Below are 27,782 nucleotides of genomic sequence, written 5' to 3'. Positions count from 1 at the left end.
GCAAGAAATAATAAATTCACATTTAATGTTTAGCTACAAAATTGCTTTATTTTCTTAAGCCGCGTACACACTTGCTGAAATTTGGAACGATAATGATATCATTATGTTTCAAACTTTCACACCATCGCCCAGTGTGTACGCTGGTCGTTTACGATATCCCCAGTCGGCTGTACAAGTACAATCTGGGGATATCGTGAGCGATGCCATGCTGCTGAAAGCGGCATGGCCCTGCTACCCCCTCGCCGTTGTCCGTCGCTGGTCGGCATCGGCATCGGGCCTGCCAATGACTATATCGCCACATAGACACATCGTGTAGCTAGAATCTGATTGGTTGCTATGGGCAACATCTCCACTTATAAAAACCCGCAGTTTAGTGAATATACACCTATGAGAGATGTCTTCCCTGGCGCTGACAGAAGGATTTGAACAGTTGTATGAAGGGTCAGTAATACCCAATATTTAACACTTTCTTCAAAATGTTAGTGGCTTTTATTACGATGTATGTCAAGAAACCTATAGGTACAGTGTCCTGGAGTCATTCGTTACTCCTATTATGGGCACAAATACCTTTTGTAATCCATTAAATTATATTTTTTAAAAATTGCTTCACAATTTCAGATAAGGACGGTGGGCCTGATTCAGACCCGGACGCTATGCTGCGCTCGCTCGCATTGATCGATTTTTCTCAATCTGCGCATGCGTATGAGTCACAATGCGCGTGCGCGAACCAGTCATTGCGATGGGAAAGTGCTCGCCCGTAGCCTGCAGTCGGGCCGCTATTTTGAGTGACAGATAGTGCCGTTTGTGGGTGGTAACAGGGGAAGGTGCTTGTAAACGGGGGTGTGGATGTGCGAACGCAGGCGTGCCCGATTGTCAGAACGGCGTTTAATGGGCGTGCATAATTAGCAAAGTAGCGTCATTACACACGTGACTGGGTTGTATTTTAGCCAGAACGGCTCACAATGTTGTGGTGGGAAAAGGCTACCACAAGCGCTGCGAGCAGCTCCGATGGCTCTCGATGTTCCCGATTAATCCTACAACTGCCGGAGATGACGTGTGTTGTGAGTGGCAAAAGGGCGTCTTTATACAGATGCGAGCACATAGTGCGGCCGCTCGCTATTACTTAGTGGGCGGCTTTACGCGACGCAGTGCGAGCACATGATTTAAATAGCTGGCCCCTTTTAGCCAGCGAGCGGCCGCAAATAGCGTCCAGGTCTGAATCAGGCCCAGTGTACGACAAAACATTTTTTTTATATATATAAAAAAAAATTAATTACATATGGAAACATTTTTTTGTTTTTTAAAGATGCAAAAAATAAAGCATAAAATGCAATGCTAAGTCACTCTGAAACTGTAAATCTGATTTTTTTTTAAATATAATTTCTTGGATTACAGATGTATTTGCACCTATAATAGAAGTAACAAATGACTCCAGGACCCTGTACCTATAGGTTTCCTGATAAACATCGTAATAAAAGCCACTAACATTCTGAACAAAATCATACCATATGGATATTCTCTTATTATATATAGCTCATTATTGAAGAAAGAGGAGTGCACCATTGGTATGTAACAGTGCCGCAACAAGCATTTACGGTGCCCTGTGCCGGCCATGCCCCCTGAGTGCATGACGCAATGATGGGACCGCCGGGAAGAACAGCATTGCCCAGGGCGTACTACAGTCTACAGAGTGCATGCCTGGAGTGTCCAAAGGACGCTCGGGGCAGAACTTCAGCAGTGATACTGGCTGCAGGGGGCCGTTCCAGGTACCCTGCTAGCCAGATGCAGAACTCTGTGCGGTGGCACCGCTTGCAAAACCCTAGTTACGGCCCTGGTATTTAATTATTGGCTTTTCATGCAACTGCTTGAATCCATCTGTCAGCTCCGTGGAAAGAAAGAAATCTTGAATACTAATATGTGCCTATAAGAGGATAGACTCCCTCCCGTTTGATCTTCGCCACCTAAAAGAGCTCTTCTGCTCAAAACCCCCGGCGCTGAAAGGGTTAAACCTACCGAGTGCATATTTGCCAGTAGCTGTAGAACAGAGGGCCTGATTCAGAGCCGCTCGTAAGCGGCCGCTCGTTCGCTCTGAGCGATGTTCGCACATCTGCGCATGCGTATGGGTTGTAATGCGCATGCGCCAACCAGTCAGTGCGGTCGAAAATCGTGTGCTCACAAAATAGCGAATGCCTGCTAATATGAGTGACAGAATGAGGCGTTTGTGGGTGATAACAGGGGAAGGTGCTTGAAAACGGGGAGTGGAGATCAGAACGCAGGCGTGCCAAACTGTCAAAACGGGCGTTTTAAGGGTGTGCATAATTAACAAGGCAGCGTCATCGACCACGTCAGTTGGTTGTCTTTTAGCCTGAACTGCTCACATGATTGCAGTAGGAAAATGCTACCACAAGAATAGGGAGCAGTTCATACGCCTTTCGATGTACTCGATTAATCTAATAAATAGCGGAGATGACGTAAGATGCGAGCGGCCAAGGGGCGTCTTTACAAAATAGCGAGCGCATGTTTCGGACGCTCGCTCAGACATAGAGGCGTCAACAGACCGCAAAGAGCGAGCACTCAATTTAAATAGCCAGACCCTTTTTCTGAACGAGCGTCCGCAAATAGCGTCCGGCTCTGAATCAGGCCCAGAGAACCCCCACTCCCTTATTACTGTTATTACTCTGTGGAGCAAGTCATAATACATAAATGTAGCAATAGGGTACGTGGTAAAAATATAAATGGAATCTATATGGATTATGGAATGTATTTTGCTGGTTGTGTTTAGAGCCTGGTAGTTGCCAATGGAGGACTGGGGAACGGCGTCAGTAGACGACAGCTGCTCGACGTTCTGCAGAGATGCGGATTGGTGGAATCACTCGTAATGCCCCCAAACAAGCCCTACTCATTTGTCACATATTCCTCCACGGAGGAGGCCATCGAGTCTTACACCTGTCTCAGCGGGCAGGACCTCCCATCTGGTGACTCGGAGCAGAACATAACTCTCTACTTGAGCTTTGTTGATAAAGGTATTTTGCTTCTTTCTGTAAGTGGCGCTTGTGTTCCATTTGGCTGTTGTTATTAAACAGCATTGTGCAGAGCTAGATGAAATCTCATGCTGTGATGTTTCCTTTCACAGGGTAATTTAGGAGCGGAAAACATCCTCCATTTCAGTGTTAATGTGTCTGCGCTAGAAAAGGGAGAATTTATAGAAACTAAGCAGAGTCTTTGGATTCTGTAACCAAATGTTTAAATCACAGACTTTTACAAGAATTATGGGCGTGCACAGCTTAGTTTGACCATGTTTTCTTACATTTATATTACCTGGTTTCCAATTTAGAGGAACGGTGGACTGGGCACTAGGGAATAGATAGAAAAAGGAATAGATTATTATAATTTATTCAAAAGATGCCACACATTTCCGCAATGCTGTACATAGCAAAGATGCAAAGAGGGTAAACAGAAGTGACAGACACACAAAACGTACATGTTCACAAGAGTAGGCATAATAATAGTAACGTATAACAGCGGCTGAGATAGTGAGCCTAAGGGGGTTGAATGAAACAGTAGGAGGAAGGGCCCTGCTTGTGAAATCTTACATTCTAGAAGGGGAGGGGAGTGAGATACCAGGGGTTAAGGATGTAGAAAGAAAGACGTGATTGGCAAGAATCCGGTAGACAATGAGTGGATTTTGAGGGAATGTTTGGAGCAATGGATGTTTGAGGAGAGTCTAATACAGGGGTTCCCAGGCATGGTCCTCAAGGTACACTAACAGTCCAGGTTTTTTAGGATAGCCGTACATGAACACAGGTGTCTAAATTAATACTTGTCATTTTGATTTAACCATCTGTGCTCAAGCATGGATATCAATAAAACCTGGCCTATTAGTGTGTCTTGGGAAACAGTGGTCTAAAGAGAGAGCTTCCATAGGTTAGGGGCAACGTGTCAGAAGTGTTGGAGGCAGGACTGAGGGGGTAATCAGTGGGGAGGAAAGGTGCGGTTACTTGCTGACTGGAGAGTATATAAATAGTATATCGGATATACATTCTGCTGCACTTTGGGGTATTACGTACTGGATTTATATTTGCTGTTATATAGCGAGAGGCCATATAAATTCACAATGGGGAAGGATGTGCAAAGGACTGATGTTCTTCACCTTCAGACACCACTGACCATACTGACCCTAAGTAGCTCCTTCCTTAGGTCAACGTCAGGTCCTTCCACTGGGTTCCCTATTGATGGGTTCATTGACAACTTCTGGTGGTTGCGTTTAATGGTGTGTAGGGCTTAACCACAATCCAATGGGAAGTGGCACATTCTGTGTATGGATGCCAGCAAGGTGTGACAATTCTCCTGGCCTGGAACTGTCATGTAAGGGAACAGAGAGAGTTCAGGGTCATTCCATGTCTTGTGGACCAGGGGTCCCCACCTGACCATCTCCAAATGTGATGGTTGCACCCAACCACACTTTGAGGGCCATAGTTTTACTACTGTTGCATATTATGAACTAAATTGTTTACCAGTCAGTCTGACATATATAGATATGCCCAGCTATGTCCTTGCCGCTGGCACTGCCTACGCGACCGTACCTCCATAGGAATGCATGGTGCGATCACCACACCGTAGCATATGTAGGAGCGGGGAATCGCATGGCGTGATGTGTGCGCACGTTTGTGGCACGATCAGCCACAATGTAACTGCACGCACCTGTATGCCAACCTTTATTTAAAATACTAAACCTGGAGAAGGTCAACTTGGGACGATCTTTAAAATTGGTCCACTTGACATGGAATAACCCTTCACTAGGTTGCTTCTCCTCTGGGTTTATATATAGGGAATTTGGAGGAACAGTACTTAAGCTGAGAAGGGGTCCTTGGTGCAGGGATGGATGCATTTAAATTAGTGATGGGCAACCGGATGCAGCCCAGGGGCCGAATTGATGGCTCTCTAACCTTCTAATGGATCACGTTACACTTAATGATAGTAATAAATTAAAACAATAAAGTTCATCAAAAGAAAGAGATGCCTACCTGTAATTATACAACAGTAGGCATGTTATTGTGAGATAACCGTTACAGCTATAGCAATAAAGCAGGAAACCGCTGGGGCCACTGTTGCTAATCATAATTATATATTAAAGCAGCAAAGTTTCATCTTTATTATTTTTAATTTGCAAGTAATATTCTATGAATTTATTTTCTCTGTTGTCTATGGTAATCTGCGTATACGTTTTATGACTATTGTGAAGTTAAAAGATGATATTTGAAAATTCTAAAATAAAATTTTAACTATTTTATTTCCTTCACAGTAGAAGTAAGAGAGATTTTACCCCCGCCACTGCCCCCTGGCCTGGTAATTGTAGAAGACTTTGTTACTCCTGGTGAAGAACTTGTGATGTTAGAAAATATCCTCTGGGAGGTGGATAACTCCAGTAAGTATCCTATCAGTCTACATTAGTGTGACGGATAAATGGCTTAAAATACAGTCTGAAAAGAGACTCTGTGTGATCCATGTAACACTCACAGATGAAAGAGAAGTCCGTGCAATAGGAGCATCGGTACTCTGCAAAAGGAAATGAGAATTATATGGCAGATGTTGTCTGTCTATACAGAAGTTCTGTCTTAATTATGATAAACATCTTTGTGGCATAGCACGAGCACATTGCAGTGAAACGATATATCGGTTGTTTTCAGTTACTTCACCTCTATCTTGTGCCACATTAAGGACCTCATTCAGAGTCTGTCGAAGCGGCCGCACGGTTGTACTGAAAAAGGGGCCGGATATGCAAATGATGCACACGCAAGTTGCGTCCCTAAGGTCGGATCGTTAGCTGGCCGACCAAGGGGTGGATGCGGTCGGATCGCTAAAAATACGCCCACTTCTCGTACGCATAACACGTCATCTCCGGCTACATAAGGATTAATCGCGAGCATCGTATGCCATCAGAACTGGTCGTAGAGCTAAAGGTTGACCTGACCCTCTCCTAAGCTCTACGATTATGTCAGTTTAAAACCTCTCCTGTCACGTGTGCCATGACACTACTTTGTTAATTATGCTCTCGCATAAAACGCCGTTCGCATAATGAGGCACGCCTGCGTTCGGATCTCCACTCCCCGTTTTCAAGCACCTTCCCCTGTTACCACCCACAAACGCCGCAATCTGTCACTCAAACTACCGACCTGGCGGTGTTCAAGGAGAGAGAAATTTCTGATCGTAGCCGCTAGTTTGCGCACGCGCATTGCGCACTGTACGCATGCGCAGTTAAGCGAACATCGGCTGCGTACGTCCGTGCGGCCGCTTCGACCGACTCTGAATGAGGTCCTAAGTTTTTGTATGTGCTGTTGGTTAATAGGATGTTGTCATTCATTCTGCTTGCAGACCAGAAGTCATTAAAGCACAGACGGGTGAAACATTATGGATACGAGTTCCGATACGATAACAACAACGTCGATAAGGACCAGCCTTTGCCTGGAGGTAAGCTTTAATAAGTAGGATACGGGTGTAGAATAGGTGGTATAAATCATCTTCTGTATATGTTTGGGTGTATAAGCTTTTAGTATTTCCAGCATTTATATCGTTATGGGTGACAGCAGCTGACTATCCTGAGATTCCTACAGTGATTGGTTTATGTTTCATGTCTCCACTTTCCACTGTGTATCCTTATACCAAAGGTGCTACACCCCCGCTAGCTGCACATAAACGCTGCGTGCCGCTACTTATTATTGGCGGCTGATAGCGCGCTGCCCTATAGCGGTCACGCACACTTTCCGCACCATCAGCTACAATTGTTTTTCTGTAACTCTGTCAGTTGTTCATCACGCCTCATAGATTGTAAGCTCACTAGGGCAGGCGTTATTACCTTCAGCCACATGTTATTGTATGTCATTTGTTTGTGTCATGATTTCCTCAATGGACATTGCACTATGGCGTCTACGTACTAAGCTTTGGAGAGAGATAAAGTACTAACCAATCAGCTCCTAACTGTCATTTTTTTTAAACAGCTTGTAAATTGACAGTTAAGAGCTGATTGGTACTTTATCTCTATCCACTTGATCTCTCTCTCCAAGGCTTAGTACATAGACCTCTATGTCTTTGTAAGTAATACTACTGGACTGCTAATGCTGCTACTACTAGAACCTAAAGTGAAGCTAGCAGGGCTGCTAAGTGCTTTTGGGGAACATGCTCCTTTTACTGTCTAAATCTGAGTCTGTGGCTTCCTGGTAAACACATTCCCCTCCTCATATCGTGATACTGTGGTATGCGTTCTGCATCCCAGTGGTCTGGATGCCAACGCTCCTATTACCGGTGCCAGCATCCCAACCACCGGGATACCGAAGGTAAGTATCGGGGTGCTAGGGGGGGTTAGGTTTAGGGTTAGGGGTTAGGCACTAGAGGGAGGGTTAGGGTTAGGCACCGGGGATGGTGAGGTTAGGGCTAGGCTCTAGGGGGGGGAAGGGTTAGGGTTAGGCACCAAAGAGGGGGGTTTAGGGTATGTCGGTATGTAGACCCTTTTGGGATTCTAGCGTCTGGATTCTAACAGCCGGGATCCCGAGCACCAGCATCTCACACGGATTCCGATACTGTCACATACAGTCCTGTCCCCACTAATCCCACTCACTGCCTCCCACAAGATCAGCATAATCAGCTCTTGAAATACTCTTTGCTGATCTGGACATTATAGAAACCTAATTGGTTGAAGGTTCATGTAGACCCACCCTCAATTGCTCGGACACACACGAGTATATTTGATAGCATGCAGTTTTGTTTTATTGTTTACACAGGTCTTCCAGAGTTCTGTAATGTGGTACTAGACAGATGCTTGCAACGAGGACTCATAAAGAATAGACCTGACCAATTAACAATAAACCAGTATGAGCCAGGACAAGGTAAGGTACTAGGTCTGATTAATGTGAATATAAAATGACTTTGAACTGTGAATTCTGAATCGCACACCAGCTCAGATCAGATGTACTAAGATGTGGAAAGTGATAAACTACCAGCCACTCAGCTCCTAACTGTCATGTTACAGGCTGTGTTTGAAAAATGACAGTTATGAGCTGATTGGTTGGTAGCTTATCACTCTCCAATTTATCACAGAGCTTAGTACATCTGCCCCTGTATTTTAGCAGCACTGTCCTCATTCTACTTGAAAGGAGTAGGGCAAATTTGGACAACTCCTTGTTAAGCAAAAATGCACTCCTGGGCATCTCCCTATTACCCAAAGCTTGCAATAACGTAAGGTAGTTTTCCTGCAGCAACAACTGTGTATTAAGGGGCAGATTGGGAATTTAAAGTGACCTTGGGAAAACATTTTGAAAGTGGCCTCAGTGTGTGTGGAACCAAATCAACATTAGGTGGGGCCAACACAAAAGCAGGCAGGTTTATCACAATGCAATCTCTAGCCACATCAGTGGTAGGGAAGGCTAATGCAAAATGCTGTGGTGGGTGGAAACTTAAAATGAAAGGATGAACGGGTTGGGTATGGGATCCTGGGGGTCGGGATGCTGCTGCCGGTCAGAATACCGACAGCGCCCCCCCGACAGAATCCAGACTCTTCTAGGTAAGTAAGTTAACCCTCACCCATAACCTTCCCTCCCTGGTGCCTAACCCTAACCTCCCCTCTTAGTGCCTAACCCTAAACTCCCCCTTTTCGATTATTTAAAGTTCCCTGAGGATTTGGATTGATGTGACTACACAGAAGAACTATTCATAATATATTTTGGATTTTATTATTTAATGAACCATTTTTTTCAGACCAGCGCTGGGTGGCTTTCCCCTATTTTCTGTATATGTTTTGCGAGGTTAAGAGCTGGTGACTCTTTGGGTTGGACCCCTGCTGCCGTTCTGTTAGCGCAAGTCACATACCAATTTCTTTGTTCTCCCCAATTAGTGCCTAACCCCCCCTCCCCGGTGCCTAAACCTAACCCTCCCCCTAACCCCCGATACTTACCTTCGGGATGCCGGCGATCGGGATTCTGGCACCAGGATCCCAATGCTGTTGGGATTCCGGCGCCAGTATTTCGACTGTTGGCATCCTGCACACCGGGATGCTGACTACATCTCGGATGAACCTATCACAGTAGGAGGACCTAACACACAGAGCATGTCACTGGTTGCCGGAGTAAATACAAGCTGGCAAAACGGTATTGTACTTTTTCATAAATATCAGTGAAATAACTGTAACAAAGTACACAGACTGCGCTGTTCTCCCTGCCATGTTCTTGCAGATTTGACTACCTGCTCTTCTTTTACCTGTTGTTGAGCTTTGGGGGCTCCTGGAAAGTCAGCGTCCTGTTTTGAACATTTGCCAACATTGTATAAATAAAACAAAAATGCAGACTAATACAGACAGTATATAAATTCACATACTTACATATTTGAAGTGTGCAGTTACTCTAGCATACGTTTGAATGCTTTCCTCCACTGTGCACCTACGAGGTACAGCATTCATTAACTATAGGACAATACTCCATCTCTGAGCAGGTGTAAAATGAACGTGTGTTTGTTCCCCGGTAACCCAAGTTCAGAACACAAAGAACATATATAAAACGGCTCTTTAGAATCCCTTTATCTAATTTGAATAGTGTCGCTCTGCACAAACCAAGTTTTCGCAGTGCTCCGCCTTCTACAGCGTGCTTGGTAAGAAATGCCCTCCGCACACCCAACCTTAGAGCGGTCCTTGCAGATTTCTGTTGTTCCGCTAATGCTGCACCACAAACCAAGGAGGAATGTGCGGTGTATGACATCGCCAAAGATCATTTCACACTTCATACATGACCTTCAGAGTAAAGATGTTTTGTATATACATACGTTACTTTGTGGCAAGCCATCTAGACACAAGAATAAGGTGTGAATAAAAACTAAATCTGTTTTTGTCCTCGCTAGGCATCCCGCCGCACATTGACACTCATTCTGCCTTTGAAGATGAAATTATCTCATTGAGTTTGGGAGCGGAGGTAAGACTACAAAAAGTATTCAGCCCCCACTGAGAATATACCCACTCCAGTGTGATTGTTAGTACAAGTAAGATGAGTGTTAGTGTTGGCTGACATAGCTCTTGTCGGCTTTATAGCTCTGTGTGGTTTCATTGAACATTGAACACTGGGTCTGATTCAGAGCCGGACGCTATTTGCGCTCGCTCGTTCAGAAAAAGGGGCCGGCTATTTAAATTGACCGCTCGCTCTTTGCGGTCTGTTGACGCCTCTATGTTTGAACGAGCGAACGAAACATGCACTCGCTATTTTGAAAAAAACGCCCCCTTGCTGCTCGCATCATACGTCATCTCCGCTATTTATTAGATTAATCGAGTACATCGAAAGGCGAATGAACTGCTCGCAGTGCTTGTGGTAGCATTTTCCTACCGCAATCATGCGAGCAGTTCAGGCTAAAAGACAACCAAGTGACGTGGCCAATGACGCTGCTTTGTTAATTATGCACACCCTTAAAACACCCGTTTTGATCGTTTGGCGCGCCTGCGTTCTGATCTCCACTCCCCGTTTTCAAGCACCTTCCCCTGTTACCACCCACAAACGCCTCAGTCTGTCACTCAAATTAGCAGGCATTCGCTATTTTGCGAGCACACGACTTCCGACCGCACTGACTGGTTCGCTCATGCGTATTACAACCCTTACGCATGCGCAGATGTGCAAACATCGCTCGGTGCGAACGAGCGGCCGCTTACGAGCGGCTCTGAATCAGGCCCTCTGTCTCTTAATGTTGCAACCTTAAAAACGTATAATGTAATGTACATATAATGATTTCCTAGATCCATAGTCCCAGCCTGTTTCTATTAAAGAAAATACTAGACAGTGAATTCCTTTCTGTTTCACATTATATTAAAGGGTGGACTTCAATCTCCAGTGTATTTGTCACATAACCATCCCCTCTGATAACTTATGGAACTGCACCCCCCTCCTCTCCCCCGTAACCCCCATCATTTACAAATGATTCTCCTCTTCTTCTCCTGTACCTCCGATTGCTGCACGTTCCAGGCTGCTGGTCTTGTGTTTGGAGAATACAATGGTCGGGGGTGTAATAAGGGTAAAATGGAAACAGTGAGGGTACCTGCTTAATAATACATAGGAGAATGAAGTTCTGCTTAGTTCATCTTAAACACAAATGTTTATTATTTTCCGTTCTTCATAAGCCATAATCCCGATTTGAATCATTTATTTTATTTAAAAGCACTCATCTCAGAAATCTTTTGCTTAGTACAGAGATACATGGACCATATAGTACATGAAGCTTATGGTGCATACACACGGTCAGATTTGTCAGATCTGTCAGATGAACGATTAAACGATTTGAACGATTTTTGACTGCATTAAAAAGAATGGAATCGTCCAAGTCTGACTGCAAACACATCAGATGTCAGATATCGTTATCTGACCATCGGGAACGCGCATCGTTCAAATCGTTCATCTGACAGATATGTCAGATATGTCAGATTTTCCCTCAGATATGAACGATTGAATGATTTTTTAAATTGTTATCGTTCAGATCTGAAGAAAAATCTGACCATATGTATACACCATCAGCTTTATGTTATATCTCGAAGCGTGTTAAGCGGACAAATGGCCTCCTTTGGTGGCTCTGTATGGGCATGGAACCGCACTTCCGCCCTCACTCCACGTCACTTCCAGGGACATCTACTGAAGGGGATCTATACACTACCCTTCTGATATGCCAGGGCCTCATAGCTGGTGTATTGTCATAAAGGTTTCACACATTAATTAAATTGACTGGAGAATTTTGGGAGACGATAAGATTATAAATAATAGAAATATATGTTTTTTTTGGGGCTCCCCGGATATGCTATAGATCCTATTAGGAGCCCTGTTTTCTTGGGTTCCATGACAACAATGCCCCAATGATGCTTATGGTCCCACATGTAGAATCTAGGTGATGTTCTGCAACAGGAATATTACATTAATCAAGTATGTAAATTAGACAAATACATGGATAATGTGGGGAACAAAATAGCTTTTCTGCGTTTTATAGCACAGCACAATTCTCTCTCATTCTTTCTATTTCCCGTTTTAGTTCATTTTTTTCCTTTTACTTATTTTCTTTCTACCAAGTCTCATTGTTCATTATTTTAGCCTTTTTTTTTTTTTTTTTACTATTGCTGAATTTGCTGTGATTCCTTAAAACAAATGCAAATTTTTGAAGAATAAAATGTGAATACAGGTTTTTGTTTTTTTATCATTGTGAATTATTCAGTTCTTTTCCCTCCGTGGAATGTGTATGACTTACAAATTGTTTTAAGTTTTTTCTTTTTTTAATTATCGTTTGTTTGTTTGTTTGTTTGTTTGTTTGATTTGTGTCAGAGAACGAATCTCATTTAATTAACTACGGGATTTTATTGTCACCGTAGTCTTTTTTTTCTTTGAACTCCATTTAAAGTTTAGATCCATTTCTATGCATCAGTTACTGCATTGTTTATTACCAACTTGTAAATTTAAATTAGTGTTGCGTTTGCCAGCTAGATAAATAATAGCGAAGGGGACACACTGCTAACATCCTCAGGAAAGGCAACAAAGATTAAATACCATCTCCTCATTTCCTTTCATCTAATATTGGGCAGACTAATCTTTCGTGAGTAACAAAAAAAATTGGTGCTGCAGAAGCCTAATAGAGCAGAGAATGGAGATAATGTAAAGTGCATCTGTTATCTACACAGTGGCTGGAACCGTTATATATATGGTGATCACCTTTCATGAGGTTGTAGCCAATGACATGGCTCAGAAGCATTGTCATTCATGTCTATGGTCCTAGTGGAATGATCTGGTCTGTAGTCTCATGAGCATTGGATCAGCCTACAAAATGGCTGCCTTCGGAGACTTGATAGGGCCAGTGCATAGTTGAATGCAAGTCAGCCATAATTGGCCTCGCATTGTGTGCATGGAAGTAAATGAGTATACTTGCCTGTATGCAGATTTGTATGTATCTCTGCAGCTGGGCTTCCCTTCTGTTGGTATGCCTGGTTTGATACCCGGGAACACTTTTATCAGCCCTTTTCTAGATGCAAAAGACCCATCTAAAAACGGGCGCATTTACTCTTATGGCCGCTCTGGATAGCCTGCAATTCCCTCCGTGAACATTGCCTACGTGAGAACATTACAGCCCAGGTCCGCTCCTTCCGTTCCCATCGGAAATCTGACTGAATTGCAAACAAATCTGCCTTGTCCATAGGTGCATATGCCTGGTTCTGGAGCAAGAGTGGTGCAAAAAAAAAAGAAAGCAAGATACACTTCGCAAACAGACTTGCGTCCAATTTTGCATAAGTCCCTGTGCTCCTCGATTTGCGCAGGGGAGGGGGTTACGACCTTCTTTAGCTACATGTGGTTTTGCAGGACAATAAATTCCACTACACCCAAGGTTCCCAAACTTGGTCTTTAAGGGACCTAACAGTCCAGGTTTTAAGGATAGCCATGCTTGACAGAGCACAGGTGACCCCTTTTCTACATAATTTGACCAGTCCAGTCAGTGTTTCTAGTCTAGCAAGGAGGTTTGAGATGCTCATATGGGTTCCTAGGTGGACTCCGCATCTCCACATGATGAGAACTGTAATCCTAGACTTTCTGGTGAAATAAAACATCACTATCTTTATTATCTGACATGACTGCTACTGTAGGTACACCTCAACCCATCCCAACCCTAGTTCTGTAATGGCTGTCACACTAGTTACTCTGTTATTGGATCCGTAGCCTCCAGCAACCTCGGAGAACTTTCTCTACTCAGTAGACACAACATTGCAATAATGCTTTGGGCAGATGTACATTATGATTATTCTGTCTGTGTGTATTAACCAGGGGCCGCCTTGTTTTATGTGCTTGTGTTGGAAGTCTCGTCTGTTGTCATCCTTCTATGGAACAGCTTGTGTAAGCATGAAATGTGGATGTAATGAAATTTACATTTCACAAACTGACAGAGTACAAACTGGGCCTGGAGGTGTTTTGCAATATCTCGCTATCCAGCAACAAAAATTCAACAAAGGCATTATGGGGAAAGCTTGACATCAGCTGCTTTTTTATTTTATTTTTAATATATATTTATATGTCAGTGTTGTCATTTTTTTTTTTTCTACTGGGGACTAAGAACTCCTGACAAAAAACTTTAATAAAAATTTATGTGACATTTTTTAAAGAGAAAAGACTAATATTTAAGTATTTTATTGTGGCTATATTCCTGGTGCGTTATTTATTCAAAAGTTATTGAGTCAGCAACACCGCTTATATATATATTTTTTTTTAACTACAGGTTGAGTAAAATGCTTGGGACCAGGGGTATTTTAGATAACGGAATATTCCGTATTTTGGATTATTTGCATTTAATAATGAAATATCTTGGGAATGGGACCCAAATATACACACAGAATGCATTTATGTTTTATATACACCTTATACACACAGCCTGCAGGTAATTTTATACAATATTTCAATAATTTTGTGGCTCAAACAAAGTTTGTGTACAGAAATGAAATTCAGTTATGTTTCATATATACCTTATACACACAGCCTGTAGGTCATTTTATACATTATTTTTAATAATTTGTGCCTTAGACAAAGTTTGTGTATTATTATTATTATTATTATTATCATTTATTTATATGGCGCCACAAGTGTTCCGCAGCACCTTACAAAGTACATAGACAAAAAAGTAACCATTGACTTACAATACAATACAGGACATAGATAAACATTGCTATATTAGTGACATTAACGCCCGCATAAGCAGCCAAATGTTAGTTGCCCTAGTGGCTAGTAAGAGATAAATTAAGTTACAGTAGGGAGAAGCACAAGAGGGTAGAGGGCCCTGCTCGAAAGAGCTTACATTCTTTAAGGGAGGGGAAGACAAACAGGAGTGACACAGAATGGGGTGGGCCGGGAGAAAGGAAGATGTAGCAGCAAGTTAGGATGAGAGCTGGAAGGCTTTAATGAAGTAGTGGGTCTTAAGAGCTCATTGAACCATCAAAAATCAAAGGTTCATTATCTCAGTCATGCCAAAAAAATTCTGTATTTCGGAATATTCCATATTTCGGAATATTTGGATATGGGAGACTCAACCTGTAGCATCTTCATATTTTTCTAAGCTATCCACCTACAAATCATTACCTCCTATCAGAATCTCTCTGGATGGAAAACAAATATGGCTGATAGTAAACTAAAAAAATAAAGAAGAAATGTTAAATATTACGATTCTTCATATAACCTGTTAAAGTGAATTATGTTAAAAACACACCTGTATTTTTAATGGGATTGCTGCTTTGATGCAGGGAATCAGCAGATATTAGAATGGTAATGTTAGGACTTAGCAGACATAAATAGTTTATTTTCACAATGATATCCATCTATCGGTCATCATACCATGATATCCCTAACAACCATCCGTTCTCTGATAGGAGTACACATTCTTATCCATTTGCCCAACCTAGAACACATTAGTTAGATATTAAATCTTTTAGTGCAGATTTTATTGGGTGGTCCCATATCCCTGTCTCCAAGTTACACAAAAGAGTGAAATTATCCTGGCCCTTCCCAATGTGAACATTTTCATAAACTGGGGGCAGCAATTGCATCTGGCAGGGAGGTAGACCCTCCTTTATCAGTCTTCAGGAAGACCCCCAAGAACAGTAGTTCTAGTAATAATGGTGGGACAGTGAGGGAGGGGAACATCCATATGATAATCAGACACCCAGGAAAAGCAATGTCTAGAATTGATGGGGCATGGACATAAAGGAATAGCCTGGTGTTCTCAGTAGGGAAGATTTTTGCAAAGCATCGCTCCTTCCAAATTGCACTGTCTACTTTTGAAGAAAAGATCGGCCGCTGCTGTGACTATAGGAATACACTGACCTTTAACATTATACACAGTTATGCCTATTTAAACGCACTACTATGTATGCTTTGTGCAGTTTGTAATCAGGGGCGTATCTACCCATTGGCCAGGATGGCACTCGCCAGGGGCGCCGACCAAAGGGGGGGGCGCCGTCCGGCAGTGCCAATAGTAGCCAAGGGGTGGACAAGTCCCCCGGCCCCACAAGTGTAGGGCAGACCGCAGTGGTAGCGGTCTGCCCTACACTGTTTACAAACACACAGCCGCCAGCGGCGGCTGTGTGTTTGTAATACCAGCCAGCCAATGAGAGTCAGACAGACTCATTTGCTGCTGCGTCGTCCGCGGAGGGAGCCGGCTGGAGCTCACTAATGAGCTCCGTGTGCCGGCTCCCCCCGCAGCATGTGATGGGAGAGACGTCATACGTCATGACATCTCTCCCAAACAGGAGAAGAGCGGCCGGGTCGCAGGGCGGACAGTGGCGGTCGCGTCAGGAGCGGGGATCAGGTAAGTTGAATTTTTTTTTGTTCCTTGTGTGTGTGTGTGTGTGTGTGTGTGTAAGCCTGGCACTACAGGGGGGGCACCCGTTACTGGGGGGCACTGTATGGGTGTGGTCACTACTGGGGGGACTACTACTGGGAGGACTACTACTGGGTGCACTGTATAGCAGGGGCTACTACTGGGGGCAATGCAGCATAGGGGGGATTACTATTGGGAGCACTGCATAGGGGGGGTAGGGGGCGCCAGTCCATTACATTGCCAGGGGCGCTTGGATCATTAGATACACCCGTGTTTGTAATTTACCTTTATTTTATATGTTTTAGAGTTTTATATTGTGAACAGCAGTGTTTAAGTCTTCTAAATAATTAAAATATCAACTGTAGTTTTGCTAAATATTACGCTGAACACCCCGCTGAGTATTTTTACACATTCATTTATAGATTGTCATGGATTTCAAGCCTCCAAGCGGCTCTAGTGTGCCGGTAATGCTGCCACGGCGCAGTTTGCTGGTAATGAGCGGAGAGTCTAGATATCTGTGGACACATGGGTATGTATGAGAAAGAAGCTTGTGTAGTCCGCCGTTGTATGGTCTGCTTTTGTGTCGTCAATCATTACATATTATACGTTTGGATGGTAAAGCAAGTTCTAGTATTAAAGATCTCCACCCTAATTAAAAATGTCATTCTGTATGGAGGTCATATAAAAGCTGAAATAGTATGTAACGTGGATCCGCCATTTGTAGAACCTGTCGTGAGTCCTCGATGGCTGTGACGGCGTTATGCCACACTCTTCTCTCCTCTGCCAATCGGTTTCATTGCCCATCCTCCATTCTCATGGCAAATTTACAAGAGAGGAGCTTCAATGCCCTCTCGATTTTTTTCTGAGCAGAAAGAGGAGAGGAGTGTGCATGGAACCACTGTAACCCACAGGGACACCAGCGGGACCAGCGTATCCACAGTCCATACAATGGGACGTAGTCAGCATGCGGGATGCCGATGGTTGTGATACCAGCGCTGGAATCCCGACAGCAGAATACCGATTGCTGGCATCCCGAAGGTAAGTATCTGGGGTTAGGAGGAGGGTTAGGCACTAGGGGAGAGGTTAGGTTCAGGTACCGGGGAGGGTTAGCGGTAGGGGTAAGGGTTAGTGGTGGGATACCTACCTAATGGTGTTGGGATTCTGACTGTCAGGATGCTGGTGTCTGTATTCTGACCGGCAGCATCCCGACTGCCGAGATCCCATACCCAACCCCATACAATATACAGTTGTTATATTAACTCATGAAACGCCATCAAAAACTAAATTTTTAGTCCTGAGCGGAGTTATAATTTAATAGTACAACCTGAGTGAAAAGCTAATCTGCAAATCCAGTTAGCAACACAAAATTTGTCTATTACTTCCTGATGACTTACATGTTATTTAAACTTGCTATTGGCTTGGGCTGTTCCGTGAGCTGTAGATCACATGATCATGACTCTTAAGCCGGGTACACACTAGACGATGTGTGTACCCAGCGACGGCAGATGCAACTGAACGATATATCGGATGGTTAGTGCACAGTGCACGATCTGGTGTACGACCGCCCGATATATCGCTTCCTCGCCGCTTCCAGAAGCATGGTGTCAGCCACGGGGTCTTGAGATCTGCCTGCATTGCATTGAAAGACGCACAGGAGCACGCGATAGTGCGTACACACTCAACGACGTGGACGACATGTCATTCCGATTCACTCAAAAGGACATATCGGCCAATATATTGTCTAGTGCACAGGTTCTCAAATTCAGTCCTCAGGACCCCAAACAGTGCATGTTTTCCAGGTCTCCTCACAGAATCTCAAGTGAAATGATTAGCTCCACCTGTGGATCTTTTAAAATGTGTCAGTGAGTAATGAACTGCGTGGGGTCCTGAGAACCGAGTTTGAGAACCACTGGTCTAGTGTGTACCCAGCTTTAAGCAATCAATTGGAAGCCCTGTACCTCTGATGACGATCCCTCAAAAGTTTCATGCAGCGAGCATGCTCCTGGCAGTACATGGGCTGTTTACACATTTATAATTGCCCTTATTAAAATGGCAAGTATGTAAAATGGTGAGTTTACAAGAACAAATACAACTGTTCCTTTGATTTAGCTAGATGTGTGATGAGATCTCCCTTTTATGTGTTATACCGATTGAGCTCATTGCTTTAAAACCAACAGCAATATAGTCTGCCAGTTATACTGTTTCACACCTCCCAGTTATGCTTTACGCCATCTGCTATCAGTGAAATATAATGAAGGGGACATAGTTATTAGAGTATAATATGGCCTTTATGCGGCTGCTGTTGTTACATGATTGCGCCATTGATCTAATAGAGACGTGCTTGATCTGTATGTTGGTTTGATCTCTTTAAGTGCTCCAGTTACTTTCCATTGCGGATATACTGTATACCATGTGACTGTATTAGCTGTTGGGATTTTTTTTCTTAATGGAACACGATAATTAACTACAGAGACAGCTGCAAGATTGAAATTTTTCTTATATTAGATTCATTAAGATTAATCACAGTCTGCAACATCCTGCTGATAACACCCCATCTCGCTGATTTCCCCTGGGATAATCCCATAAACTAGCTGTGCTGTGGTTTCTCCCTTCTGGGTTGATAATGTGTTCTTACTTCTCTTGTGGTTTACTGGTCGGAACAGAGCTGAGTGTTTGTGTTTTGTGCCTAGAATAATTTTGTTGGCTTATTTTCTCATTATATTGAGATCATTTACATATACAAAATTAATTGACTCTAGGGGGTAAATTTACTAAGAATCGAGTCTGGGAGAGTTTAATAAATTTGAGAGTGGAAAAAATGACCAATGTCAAACTCGGGAGAGAGATATCCTTGGCTACGGGAAAATACTGGAGAGTTAGCAAACGCTCTTCAATTCACCATCGGAAAAACTCAAGAACCTTTTCACTAGTGAAGATAGGATTCGGGAATTTACCAAACAGAGTTTCTGGGTACGTTGGTGGCTATATACTCTGCTAGCACTATGCATATGTACATTGGGGCTACATACTCTGCTACCACTGTGCATATGTACATTGGGGGCTACATACTCTGCTAGCACTATGCATACGTACATTGGGGGCTACCTACTCTGCTAGCACTATGCATACGTACATTGGGGGCTACCTACTCTGGTAGCACTATGCATATGTACATTGGGGGCTACATCCTCTGCTAGCACTATGCATATGTACATTTGGGGCTACCTACTCTGCTAGCACTTTGCATACATACATTGGGGGCTACCTACTCTGCTAGCACTTTGCATACGTACATTGGGGGCTACATTCTCTGCTAGCACTATGCATACGTACATTGGGGGCTACATCCTCTGCTAGCACTATGCACATTGAGGGCTACATACTCTGCTAGCACTGTGCATACGTACATTGGGGGCTAGCTACTCTGCTAGCACTATGCATACGTACATTGGGGGCTACCTACTCTGCTAGCACTATGCATACGTACATTGGGGGCTACCTACTCTGCTAGCACTATGCATACGTACATTGGGGGCTACCTACTCTGCTAGCATTATGCATATGTACTTTGGGGGCTACATCCTCTGCTAGCACTATGCACATTGAGGGCTACATACTCTGCTAGCACTGTGCATACGTACATTGGGGGCTACCTACTCTGCTAGCACTATGCATACGTACATTGGGGGCTACATACTCTGCTAGCACTTTGCATACGTACATTGGGGACTACATACTCTGCTAGCACTATGCATACGTACATTGGGGACTACATACTCTGCTAGCACTATGCATACGTACATTGGGGGCTACCTACTCTGCTAGCATTATGCATATGTACATTGGGGGCTACATCCTCTGCTAGCACTATGCACATTGAGGGCTACATACTCTGCTAGGACTGTGCATACGTACATTGGGGGCTACATACCCTGCTAGCACTGTGCATACGTACATTGGGGACTACATACTCTGCTAGCACTATGCATACGTACATTGGGGACTACATACTCTGCTAGCACTATGCATACGTACATTTGGGGCTACATACTCTGCTAGCACTATGCATACGTACATTGGGGGCTACCTACTCTGCTAGCACTATGCATACGTACATTGGGGGCTACCTACTCTGCTAGCACTTTGCATACGTACATTGGGGGCTACCTACTCTGCTAGCACTTTGCATACGTACATTGGGGGCTACCTACTCTGCTAGCACTATGCATACGTACATTGGGGGCTACCTACTCTGCTAGCACTTTGCATACGTACATTGGGGGCTACCTACTCTGCTAGCATTATGCATATGTACATTGGGGGCTACATCCTCTGCTAGCACTATGCACATTGAGGGCTACATACTCTACTAGCACTATGCATACGTACATTGGGGGCTACCTACTCTGCTAGCACTATGCATACGTACATTGGGGGCTACATACTCTGCTAGCACTATGCATATGTACATTGGGGGCTACATACCCTGCTAGCACTATGCATACGTACATTGGGGGCTACCTACTCTGCTAGCACTTTGCATACGTACATTGGGGGCTACCTACTCTGCTAGCACTTTGCATACGTACATTGGGGGCTACCTACTCGGATAGCATTATGCATATGTACATTGGGGGCTACATCCTCTGCTAGCACTATGCACATTGAGGGCTACATACTCTACTAGCACTATGCATACGTACATTGGGGGCTACCTACTCTGCTAGCACTTTGCATACGTACATTGGGGCTACCTACTCTGCTAGCACTTTGCATACGTACATTGGGGGCTACCTACTCTGCTAGCACTATGCATACGTACATTGGGGGCTACATACTTTGCTAGCACTATGCATACGTACATTGGGGGCTACATACTCTGCTAGCACTATGCATACGTACATTGTGGGCTACATACTCTGCTAGCTTTATGCATACGTACATTGTGGGCTACATACTCTGCTAGCACTATGCATACGTACATTGGGGGCTACATACCCTGCTAGCACTGTGCATACGTACATTGGGGACTACATACTCTGCTAGCACTATGCATACGTACATTGGGGACTACATACTCTGCTAGCACTATGCATACGTACATTTGGGGCTACATACTCTGCTAGCACTATGCATACGTACATTGGGGGCTACCTACTCTGCTAGCACTATGCATACGTACATTGGGGGCTACCTACTCTGCTAGCACTTTGCATACGTACATTGGGGGCTACCTACTCTGCTAGCACTTTGCATACGTACATTGGGGGCTACCTACTCTGCTAGCACTTTGCATACGTACATTGGGGGCTACCTACTCTGCTAGCATTATGCATATGTACATTGGGGGCTACATCCTCTGCTAGCACTATGCACATTGAGGGCTACATACTCTACTAGCACTATGCATACGTACATTGGGGGCTACCTACTCTGCTAGCACTATGCATACGTACATTGGGGGCTACATACTCTGCTAGCACTATGCATATGTACATTGGGGGCTACATACCCTGCTAGCACTATGCATACGTACATTGGGGGCTACCTACTCTGCTAGCACTTTGCATACGTACATTGGGGGCTACCTACTCTGCTAGCACTTTGCATACGTACATTGGGGGCTACCTACTCGGCTAGCATTATGCATATGTACATTGGGGGCTACATCCTCTGCTAGCACTATGCACATTGAGGGCTACATACTCTACTAGCACTATGCATACGTACATTGGGGGCTACCTACTCTGCTAGCACTATGCATACGTTCATTGGGGGCTACATACTCTGCTAGCACTATGCATACGTACATTGGGGGCTACCTACTCTGCTAGCACTTTGCATACGTACATTGGGGGCTACCTACTCTGCTAGCACTTTGCATACGTACATTGGGGGCTACCTACTCTGCTAGCATTATGTATATGTACATTGGGGGCTACATCCTCTGCTAGCACTATGCACATTGAGGGCTACATACTCTACTAGCACTATGCATACGTACATTGAGGGCTACCTACTCTGCTAGCACTATGCATACGTACATTGGGGGCTACATACTCTGCTAGCACTATGCATATGTACATTGGGGGCTACATCCTCTGCTAGCACTATGCATACGTACATTGGGTGCTACATACTCTGCTAGCACTATGCATACGTACATTGGGGCTACATACTCTGCTAGCACTATGCAATACGTACATTGGGGGCTACATACTCATCTTAACACACTTACTGGCTTGTATTTGCATCTCAGTCTTTGCTCTGCTAAGGACAATCCCGTGGGCTGCTAGAACTTCCATGTGTGCGTCCTGACTCCTGTGTTAGCAGGCATGGGTGCAGCCATGTTGGTTCATCTCTCCTGGTCAGTCTCCCCCAATGGAAGCCCAGCAGTCTCCCAGCTGATCTCATGAACCAATGACCAGCTGCCTAGGGGTATTTAGATACGACTCCTGCAACAGTAAGTTGCTGATCAACATCGCTGTATGACTGCACATAGTCATTACTGGTGACAACTGTCCTATGTTCCAGAGGCTGTATTACTTTCCTCAGTGTTCCTGGCATCCTGTGTGTCTCCAATCGCACCTCTCTGTATTCAGTACCTGTCTTCAGTACAAGTTCCTGGCGTCCTGTGTGTCTCCAATCGCACCTCTCTGTATTCAGTCCCTGTCTTCAGTACAAGTTCCTGGCGTCCTGTGTGTCTCCAATCGCACCTCTCTGTATTCAGTCCCTGTCTTCAGTACAAGTTCCTGGCGTCCTGTGTGTCTCCAGTCGCACCTCTATGTATTCAGTCGCTGTCTTCAGTACAAGTTCCTGGCGTCCTGTGTGTCTCCAATCGCACCTCTGTGTATTCTGTCCCTGTCTTCAGTACAAGTTCCTGGCGTCCTGTGTGTCTCCAATCGCACCTCTCTGTATTCAGTCCCTGTCTTCAGTACAAGTTCCTGGCGTCCTGTGTGTCTCCAATCGTACCTCTGTGTATTCTGTCCCTGTCTTCAGTACAAGTTCCTGGCATCCTGTGTGTCTCCAATCGCACCTCTGTGCAATCAGTCCCTGTCTTCAGTACAGGTTCCTGGCGTCCTGTGTGTCTCCAATCGCACCTCTGTGTATTCAGTCCCCGTCTTCAGTACAAGTTCCTGGCGTCCTGTGTGTCTCCAATCGCACCTCTGTGTATTCAGTCCCCGTCTTCAGTACAAGTTCCTGGCGTCCTGTGTGTCTCCAATCGCACCTCTGTGTATTCAGTCCCCGTCTTCAGTACAAGTTCCTGGCGTCCTGTGTGTCTCCAATCGCACCTCTGTGTATTCAGTCCCCGTCTTCAGTACAAGTTCCTGGCGTCCTGTGTGTCTCCAATCGCACCTCTATGTATTCTGTCCCCGTCTTCAGTACAAGTTCCTGGCGTCCTGTGTGTCACCAATCGCACCTCTATGTATTCTGTCCCCGTCTTCAGTACAAGTTCCTGGCGTCCTGTGTGTCTCCAGTCGCACCTCTGTGTATTCAGTCCCCGTCTTCAGTACAAGTTCCTGGCGTCCTGTGTGTCTCCAATCGCACCTCTCTGTATTCTGTCCCCGTCTTCAGTACAAGTTCCTGGCGTCCTGTGTGTCTCCAATCGCACCTCTGTGTATTCAGTCCCCGTCTTCAGTACAAGTTCCTGGCGTCCTGTGTGTCTCCAATCGCACCTCTATGTATTCTGTCCCCGTCTTCAGTACAAGTTCCTGGCGTCCTGTGTGTCACCAATCGCACCTCTATGTATTCTGTCCCCGTCTTCAGTACAAGTTCCTGGCGTCCTGTGTGTCTCCAGTCGCACCTCTGTGTATTCAGTCCCCGTCTTCAATACAAGTTCCTGGCGTCCTGTGTGTCTCCAATCGCACCTCTATGTATTCTGTCCCTGTCTTCAGTACAAGTTCCTGGCGTCCTGTGTGTCTCCAATCGCACCTCTATGTATTCTGTCCCCGTCTTCAGTACAAGTTCCTGGCGTCCTGTGTGTCTCCAATCGCACCTCTATGTATTCTGTCCCCGTCTTCAGTACAAGTTCCTGGCGTCCTGTGTGTCTCCAATCGCACCTCTCTGTATTCTGTCCCCGTCTTCAGTACAAGTTCCTGGCGTCCTGTGTGTCTCCAATCGCACCTCTGTGTATTCAGTCCCCGTCTTCAGTACAAGTTCCTGGCGTCCTGTGTGTCTCCAATCGCACCTCTGTGTATTCAGTCCCCGTCTTCAGTACAAGTTCCTGGCGTCCTGTGTGTCTCCAATCGCACCTCTGTGTATTCAGTCCCCGTCTTCAGTACAAACTCCTGGCGTCCTGTGTGTCTCCAATCGCACCTCTGTGTATTCAGTCCCCGTGTCCAGTACAAGTTCATCATGTGAGACTTAAGTCGCCCACTGTGTATCCTTTCACGTCCTCTGCCGGTGCGTCCAGATTCGCACCTTTGTGTACAACGTACACACCACTGTGTACACTTTCAAAGTAATCTGCTAGTGCGTCCGAAGTCGCACCTTTGTGTACAACATACACATCTTCGGGTATTATTTCAAGGTCATCTGCTGGTGCTTCTGTAGTTGCACCTTTGTGTACAAAATACATACCATCGTGTACAAAGCACGCACCGTTGTGTACAACATCCTATCAATTACCGGTGCATCTGGAATTACATATAGTGTACAAAATACACACTGCAGTGTACTTCGTCTCCGAGCTTCTGTACAGGTTCAGTCCACACCTCCACTGCGTCCCAAGTGGCGTCCTTGTGTACCTTATTCCTGTGCTTCATTACAAGTTCTGTCTATACTTCCAGTGCGTCCCAAGTGGCATCTTCGTGTACTTTGTCCCTATATGCCAGTACAAGTTTGGTCTACACCTCCAGTGCGCCCCAAGTGGCCATCTTTGTATACTTGTTCCTGTGTCTCAATATAACTTCACTTCTGTCACTCCCAGGTACCTGTCCAGAGGGCCACGACCTGCTCACTTGGTGCGGTGAAAACCAAATCCCAATTGGAGGGGTCACTGGAGAAAACCACCAAGTGAGTTAGATTCTGCGCCTCTGGGCAGGTCTAGCCAAACCTGGGTTTGGCCGCAACTAGGAGACTTAGTCTGTCACCCCATCATTTCCATACAGTCATCCTAAACCCCCCGGTTCTTAACCTCATCAGAGGTAGTCCTAGTGCCCGGTCGTGCACTCCCCTCTGTGTGAGTCAGAATCAGCAGCACTGTAGCTATTCAGGGTCAAGGTCCTGATTTTATTGTATATGGCAGAATTACAACTTGGAAACATTTATATCACATTCTCCATACCATACAGACACTGACAAAATGTATCTTGCTCTAATATAATTTACAACGTACTATTTAAGAGCCTGGTCACCTGTGCATTAACACCTGTATTTAGAATAAATGCATATTGTAACGATACAGATTGGATCCAGCGGGTAGTCCTTCCCAAGTTGCAACTAATGCGCATCTGACAATGCAGTGCGATGCCGGGCGCTAGTTTCTCAACGCATGCTCTTGTCACAGTAGGGGTTATGCACTTACAAATTTGGAATTAAAAGAATTGAGCGTATTCCTTTAAATATGAGCATGATTCCATTTACACATTATTAATTTTTATTTAGAAATTCAACATTGTTTGTATAGTGATTATATTGAACAGCTGGAATACCCCCTAAAAGTGCCTACTGTATGGTTGGCATAATATGACTCAATTATTTCATTTTGGGCAGCCACCTATTGTAGTTAGTCCAATCTAGTCTTCCTTATTTACAGACACTGAGACTCTCCCTTGAAATGCAACACACACCACTGGATAGTGCCACCCTGGATAGCAGAGCAACACACACCACTGGATAGTGCCACCCTGGATAGCAGAGCAACACACACCACTGGATAGTCCCACCCTGGATAGCAGAGCAACACAACACTGGATAGTGCCACCCTGGATAGCAGAGCAACACACACCACTGGATAGTGCCACCCTGGATAGCAGAGCAACACAACACTCCTGGGGTCTGTGTTAAATGTGTGATGTCTGCAGTAATAGAACATTGTTAGACAATGTTACTACTATTAAATACAGGGAATCGGATGTTTACGGCCTTAGTTAACATAACGGAAAGTCGCCTGGCATAGACAGTACTGCCCTGGTATGACAGAAAGAAGAGGGGGCAGGCTAGAGGGAGGGTGAAGATCTTTTTTTTTTGGCAGTCTGGATAACTGTTCTGCTTTAAAATATGAATCGTTCAAAATTCTGTCATAGAACAAAGCATTGTAATCCCCCATAATCGTTATTCTCACTTTGTGCAATGGCTGGAAGGTGAATCTGATTGAGGCCATGCAAATACCAGCTTGCATTGCAGTTCCTATCACTTCCTAAAGTATAGGTTCTCCTTTAAGCTGAAACCGCAAATACACTGGACAGTTTATTAGCTCTCTATAGATATTTCCACTTCATTTACTTTTCAATAGCAGAACAGTTTTTTTCCTTTTGGGTAATAACGGTGCTGCTGCCGCTGCTGAAAGACAGTTTAACAATCCATTTGTAAAGCTTTTGCCGCAAATCCTTCCTACTTATTGCTAAAACCATTTCAGCCTTGTCCATGCACCACACCATGTAATTACATTCTTCCATTCCAGCATCACTCCCAGAAAGTTTGATGTTATTCAGATGTCGGAAGGGCAGAGATTTGGAACAGTCAGCGGGAACTCAGAGGAGTTAACCTTAAACAAAAGGGGTACAAGGACATCTTTTACATTCAGGAAAATAAGACACGGCTTGTGTAAATGTGGTAAGTGTAGGAGAAAAGTCAATATTCCTTTTTTATCATTATATTTATTTATGCTTATTGAGAAATGTTGACTCTATATTCACAGGAACTAAAATAAATTATGTCTGATTACATCATATACTGCTGCAACTCTTAAAGGATAGCTCCATTAAAACGTCATTTAGTCTAATTAAACTCATTATGCTGGATACTACAACTTACTGGAATAACTTTTGATGCCTGTAAGGATTTCTGCCTGAAATCTCCAGTTCAAAACTCAGAAGCATACAGAAGCCGCAATTGACAGGTTGTGATGAACTGGCCTAAACTGGCAGCATCTATTACCATGCAAATAGTATAGCTCACCTGTTGTTTATATGGTTACAGTTGCTAAAGCGAGTCAAAGTTATTCACAAACTCTGTCAAAATGACAATCGTGTTTCCAAGTTATCAACAGGCTATTTCAGGCAGCATCAGTGGTTTATTCAGCCAATTCTACCAAGCATAATTATGTTAGTTAAGTACTATCATTTATGAGTGGATTTTACCATATTTGAAAAATGGGATAGTTTCTGGATACTAATGGCTTAGCATCCAGTATACTTGCGCTTTACTTAAAGAGGAGTAGGATATTAATTGAGTAGTAAAGAATTCCCCTTTATGCAGCTAGTTCATCTACC

The 27,782-nt window shown here is 44.4% G+C and overlaps 1 protein-coding gene across 5 annotated transcripts in view; it reads left to right on the top strand.

Moving 5' to 3' along the window:
• The window catches only part of ALKBH8 (alkB homolog 8, tRNA methyltransferase), a 55,979-nt gene that overhangs the window by 11,044 nt on the left and 17,153 nt on the right, over positions 1 to 27,782 (top strand). For all 5 annotated transcript variants that reach the window (XM_088456656.1, XM_088456658.1, XM_088456657.1 and 2 more), the window contains exons 3-9: positions 2,783 to 3,023; positions 5,303 to 5,425; positions 6,373 to 6,468; positions 7,776 to 7,880; positions 9,880 to 9,950; positions 16,770 to 16,876; positions 26,972 to 27,123. In XM_088456656.1, coding sequence (XP_088312782.1) covers positions 2,783 to 3,023; positions 5,303 to 5,425; positions 6,373 to 6,468; positions 7,776 to 7,880; positions 9,880 to 9,950; positions 16,770 to 16,876; positions 26,972 to 27,123 — 895 coding nt within the window. The remainder of the gene's footprint in view (positions 1 to 2,782; positions 3,024 to 5,302; positions 5,426 to 6,372; positions 6,469 to 7,775; positions 7,881 to 9,879; positions 9,951 to 16,769; positions 16,877 to 26,971; positions 27,124 to 27,782) is intronic.

Source organism: Taudactylus pleione, unplaced genomic scaffold (assembly GCF_031769625.1).
Source record: "Taudactylus pleione unplaced genomic scaffold, aTauple2 ptg000711l, whole genome shotgun sequence".
NCBI classification, from domain to species: domain Eukaryota; kingdom Metazoa; phylum Chordata; class Amphibia; order Anura; family Myobatrachidae; genus Taudactylus; species Taudactylus pleione.
Note: the sequence above shows the minus strand (reverse complement) of the source record. Positions and strands in the feature narration are given on the sequence as shown.